General features: G+C 57.0%; 1 protein-coding gene across 1 annotated transcript in view; it reads left to right on the forward strand.

The window, feature by feature from the left end:
- The window catches only part of Slc6a19 (solute carrier family 6 (neutral amino acid transporter), member 19), an 18,004-nt gene extending 15,424 nt beyond the window's left edge, over positions 1-2,580 (forward strand). Inside the window, exons 10-12 of the mRNA XM_013013884.1 lie at positions 608-767; positions 1,292-1,454; positions 2,053-2,580. Of these exons, the coding sequence (XP_012869338.1) occupies positions 608-767; positions 1,292-1,454; positions 2,053-2,256 (527 nt within the window). The 3' untranslated portion in view covers positions 2,257-2,580. The remainder of the gene's footprint in view (positions 1-607; positions 768-1,291; positions 1,455-2,052) is intronic.
- Positions 2,581-5,932: the final 3,352 nt, after the last annotated feature.

Raw genomic sequence — 5,932 nt, forward strand, 5'->3', positions numbered from 1 at the left:
GTGGTGGTGTGTGGAATGGCGTGTGTTCTCATGGTGGTGGTGTGTGGAATGGCGTGTGTTCTCATGGTGGTGGTGTGTGGAATGGCGTGTGTCCTCGTGGTGGTGTGTGGAATGGCGTGTGTCCTCGTGGTGGTGTGTGGAATGGCGTGTGTTCTCGTGGTAGTGTGTGGAATGGCGTGTGTTCTCGTTGTGGTGGTGTGTGGAATGGTGTGTGTTCTCGTGGTGGTGTGTGGAATGGCGTGTGTCCTTGTGGTGGTGTGTGGAATGGCGTGTGTTCTCATGGTGGTGGTGTGTGGAATGGCCCATGTTCTCATGGTGGTAGTGTGTGGAATGGCGTGTGTTCTCATGGTGGTGGTGTGTGGAATGGCGTGTGTTCTCATGGTGGTGGTGTGTGGAATGGCGTGTGTTCTCATGGTGGTGGTGTGTGGAATGGCGTGTGTTCTCATGGTGGTGGTGTGTGGAATGGCGTGTGTTCTCATGGTGGTGGTGTGTGGAATGGCGTGTGTTCTCGTGGTGGTGTGTGGAATGGCGTGTGTTCTCATGGTGGTGGTGCACTGTGGAGCAGGCCGAGCTCCGTTGTGATAGCTCTGTCCCCTCGGTGTCACAGGCCTCGTCTGCCTGGGGACGTACCTCATCGCCTTCATCTTCACGCTGAGGTCTGGCCAGTACTGGCTGTCTCTTCTGGACCAGTATGCCGCCTCCATCCCCTTACTCATCATCGCCTTCTCCGAGATGTTTTCTGTGGTCTACGTGTACGGCATGGACAGGTAGAGGAAATAGCATGGTGGTTATGGCTCATCTTAGTCACAGAATTCCCGCTGAGGATGACCAGTCCAGTTCTGGACATGGGGACAGAGAGCCATGCCCCGCCTCGGGCCTCTGCCCTACAGTACCACCTTCATGGAATGTGCTGGAACCGGCTCAGTTCTGATGCTTTCGTCAGTGAGACAGAGGCCAGGGTGTGGTGTCTTGGCTTGCCCTGAGTATCGCCTCAGTTTCCAATAGGAGCAATCCAACCTTCAGCCTGTAGCATCCACGTGCTCTCAGACTTACCTGGACAGAGACAGGGATTAGCAGCCGAGGAGCCAAGGCCCAGAAACCCGGCTCGTCCAATTAGAACACACAGCAGTCCCGAGGAGCATACAGGCAGTCAGCCTCCGCCCACACCTGCGCAAACCCTCGCTCCCTGCAGGGTGAGGTGTGAGGACCACAGTTCAGGCCAGCCAGGGCAGGGGTGCCGCTCCCCACCCCCAGCCAGTCACCAGAGGTGCCCCTCCCCCTCTGCTTGCAGGTTCAACGGTGACATCAAGTTCATGATCGGCCACAAGCCCAACCTCTTCTGGCAGGCCACCTGGAGGGTCATCAGCCCACTGATCATGCTGGTCATCTTCTTGTTCTTCTTCGTGATCGAGATCAACAAAAAGCTCTCCTACATCGTGTGGGACCCTGACTACGTGAGTGTCCCGTGGGGAGGGCCAGCGGGCTTCCTGGGGGAGGGGACTGGGGGGAGGGGAGGGGGACACGAGAGGGTGGGGCCAGAGGTGGGGCTGGGAGGGCACCGGAAATACTCAGGGAGTGGGAAGGGAGGGGGGGCACCTGCGGGAGGGAGCAAAGCTTCAGGTCCCTGTTACTACATGAACCAGGGAGTGTGTCTGTCTGCTCACCGTGGGCGTCTCCCTGTCTGTCTGCTCACCGTGGGCGTCTCCCTGTTTGTCCGCTCACCGTGGGCGTCTCCCCCCTCCGTGTCTGTCTGCTCACCGTGGGCGTCTCCCTGTCTGTCCACTCACCGTGGGCGTCTATGTGTCTGTCCGCTCACCGTGGGCGTCTATGTGTCTGTCTGCTCACTGTGGGTGTCTCCCTGTCTGTCCGCTCACCGTGGGCGTCTCCCTGTCTGTCCACTCACCGTGGGCGTCTCCCTGTCTGTCTGCTCACTGTGGGTGTCTCCGTGTCTGTCTGCTCACTGTGGGCGTCTCCGTGTCTGTCTGCTCACTGTGGGCATCTCCCTTCCTGTCTATTCATGGAAGACAGCCTTCTCTGTGGCTCTCTCCACAGGAGGACTTCCCTAAGTCCCAGAGGATCACGTATCCGAACTGGGCCTACGCAGTCGTGGTCATTGTGGCTGGGGTGCCCTGCCTCCTCATCCCCTGCTTTGCCATCTACACACTCCTCAGAAACCGTTGTCAGAAGCCAGGGGACCAGCAGGGGCTGGTCAGCATGCCATCCACAGCCTCGGTGAACGGGGACCTGAAGTGCTGAGTGTCCCAGACCACATCAGGCAGCAGGTGGTGTGGGCAGAAAAGGAACCAGCCAGACCCTTGGTGGAGGGGGGCTGCTGGCTGCCATGCCTGAGTACACATGCGTGTTGTTGCAGTGCATGCCTACCATTTGCTTATGTGGAAGTTTTCACATTTGCATGTGTCTACGTGGTGCAGGTGGGCCCCTGTATATGTATGCACTATGGGCATTAGCATGCACTGTGTCTGTTCTGCATGTGTGTGTCTGTGTGTACACACATGTATGTGCATAAGTATTTACAGGAGTGTGTGTCCACATGTTTGAATACAGATATATATATTTGCACTTGTCTTATCTGTCAGTGTGCATGAATGTGCACATGTGTATGCTGCTGTGCATGCATGCACACGTGTACACATTTGGCACATAAATGTGTCCCTGTGTTATGTGAATATCTATGCATGTGGTGTACATGCATGTGAGGGTATGTGTTGTGCATGTAAATGTATGTACACACCCATTGGTGTGTTGTTGCTGACACATGCATGCTTGCACATTGTACAGATGTATGGAAGTGTGCATATATGTTTGTGGCACACATGTATACCACTTGGACCTCAAGCCCTCTGCAGCTGCCCTCAATTGTGGGCGTGGTGGGCAGGGACTGTGACCCGAGGGCCAGGACCCCACACCACCCTGAATGCCGTCCACAGAAGGCGGGAGGCTGCATGGCTCTGAGAGGAGAAAGCCCAGCTCCAGCCCTCCCCCCCTCGCTGCTCACCCCTGCACCTAGGGGCCCCTGCACGGGAGGTCGGGGTCCTCTTGCTCCTCAGTAGGAAGCACATGAGGCCAGCGGAGCAAGGCTGAGAAGCCCTGGTGTCTGTCCCCCGGGTGAGGCTGACCGTGACAGTTCATGGGTGCGAATATGGACCTGCTTAATGATTGCTGTGTGTGGCTGCACAGATCGCTGAGCAGCTGAGAAGCTGAGCTTACCTAAAGGCAGGAGCCAACTTTGTGCTTCCCCGAGGACACGAACCCCGTGAATTTTTAGCCAGATGTTGGGAGAATAGAGTTACTGGGTAACTGAGCCTCCTCCACCAGTGCTGAGGATGCCCGTAAGTTCTGAGCACGTAACGGCGGTGTCGCCTGGCATTCCTGTCCCTTCCCTGTCCCCCCAAGGCAGGCCTCTGCCCTCCCCCTGCCTTCCCCCTGCCCTCCCCCACCCTGGGCAAGTTGCTTCTGGATCTGATACCCTGTACCCGCCAAAGGTACCCAGGGCGTTTGCTCTTTCTGTGGAAAACAGGCCTTTAGGTTGACCTGGATTTTCTCAGAGGTCTCTTGGGCAAGTGGGATGGGGGGCTCTCAGCACACTCAGGCTTCACCCCTCCCTCCCCCACCTCCCCTCCCTCTGCAGGCTTAGCTTACACTGTCAGACCCTCCAGAAACCAAGTCCTCACCCCTGCCCTCTCCTGTGACCACCAGCTGGTCACCTGCAAGATCTTACATGGATACACACCCCACAGACCTGCCCAGGCCAGGAAACGTACAGGGAGGTGGGAGGGCCCATCTTCCCCCTCCACAAAGGGCTTTGGCCCACAAAATGCCGGTTGGTGTCCATCCATGGAGGCATGCCCGGTCCCCGGGGGGCCTGGTCCAGTGCGCCCCGGTCCCTGGAGGCCTCCTGGGTGCGCACACTGGAAAGCTCTGTGGACGCCCACCGTGGCCTTGCTGCAAGCCGGGCTCACCTCCTGGTGTCCCTGATCAGTGTGATGCTTGCCAGTCTTGTGTCTCCATACATGTCACAGCCATGTGGCTGTAACGTGCACCTGTCTAAATAAACACTCCCAGTTAACATCCTTGGCCCCAGCGTTATGTGGATGGAAGGATGGGCCGGGCCACGGCAGACGCCAGAGCCCGGAGGGCAGGTGCGGCCGGGCCACGGCAGACCCCAGAGCCCGGAGGGCAGGTGCGGCCGGGCCACGGCAGACCCCAGAGCCTGGAGGGCAGGTGCGGCTGGCCTCCACCTCCAGGCCAGCCTCTGGTTTGGGGAATGTCTCTGAGGAGGCCTCACGTCCATGGCCTGGGCTCCCACCTTGGGGAACCTGGCAGTTTGGTGGCCAGATGAAGACCAGGATATGGCCAATGGCAGATGCCACACTTTCCTGCCACTGCAGGTGACAGGTGGGCCTTGGCCTCGTGCCATGCCAAGGTCAGCTGGGAGTTGGGGTGGACGGGAAGAACCAGGAAGGACAGGAGAATCCGTGAAAGCGCCGGTAACTGTGCCCAGTACTCTCCTTCTGTGCCCAGTACTCTCCTGCATGCCCAGTCCCCTCCCCCATACCCAGTCCCCTCCTCCGGTGTTTAGTACTCTCCTCCCATGCCCAGTACTCTCCTAACATGCTCAGTACTCTCCTTCTGTGCCCAGTATTCTCCTTCCCATGCCCAGTCCCCTCCCCCATACCCAGTCCCCTCCCCCATACCCAGTCCCCTCCTCCGGTGTTTAGTACTCTCCTCCCATGCCCAGTACTCTCCTAATATGCCCAGTACTCTCCTAATATGCCCAGTACTCTCCTAACATTCTCAGTACTCTCCTCCCATGCCCAGTAGTCTCCTCCCATAACCACTACTCTCCTAACATGCCCAGCACTCTCCTAACATGCTCAGTACTCTCCTAACATGCTCAGTACTCTCCTCCCATGCCCAGTACTCTCCTGTGCCCAGTACTCTCCTGCATGCCCAGTCTCCTCTCTCTATACCCAGTCCCCTCCTCCCATGTCTAGTACTCTCTTCCCATACCCAGTACTCTCCTCTCATGCCCAGTACTCTCCTAACATGCTCAGTACTCTCCTAACATGCTCAGTACTCTCCTAACATGCCCAGTACTCTCCTAACATGCTCAGTACTCTCCTAACATGCCCAGTAGTCTTCTCCCATGTCCAGTACTCTCCTAACATGCTCAGTACTCTCCTAACATGCCCAGTAGTCTCCTCCCATACCCAGTACTCTCCTAACATGCCCAGTACTCTCCTCCAGTGCTTTGTACCCTCTTCCCATGCCCAGTACTCTCCTCCAGTGCCAAGTACCTCATGGGCAACTTTGCCTACCTCTTCTAGTCTCCACTTTTCCCTCTTCCTTAAAAAGGCTCCTCTGCCTGGTGTGAGGTCATATACTTGTAACCCCAGCTATTCAAGAGGTTTAAGGTTTTGCACCTGTGACCCTAGCACTTTGGGAGGTGTGAGGTCATGCACCTGTGACCCCGGTTCTTCGGGAGGTGTGAGGTCACGTACCTGTGACCCCAGCTCTTCGGGAGGTGGAGAAAGAAGGATCCAGGTTGAGCCCAACCTAAACAAAGATAGCACAAGATCTTATCTGAAACACAAACAAAAAATAGGAAAGAACTGGGGTATGGTTCAAGTGCTAGAGTGCTTATCTGAGCCTGAGTTCGTCCCCAGTTTGGGGTGGAGAGAGGAGGTGGAAGAAGAACTAACAACCTGTCCACAAAGTCGGGAGGGAGGACTAACAGCCAGTGTACACACAGTCAGGAGGGAGGGAGGACTAACAGCCTGCGTACACACAGTCAGGAGGGAGGGAGGACTAACAGCCTGTGTACACACAGTCAGGAGGGAGCACTAACAGCCTGGGTACACACAGTCAGGAGGGAGGACTAACAGCCTGTGTACACACAGTCAGGAGGGAG

Source organism: Dipodomys ordii, unplaced genomic scaffold, assembly GCF_000151885.1.
Source record: "Dipodomys ordii isolate 6190 unplaced genomic scaffold, Dord_2.0 Scaffold21, whole genome shotgun sequence".
Classification (NCBI taxonomy): Eukaryota; Metazoa; Chordata; class Mammalia; order Rodentia; family Heteromyidae; genus Dipodomys; species Dipodomys ordii.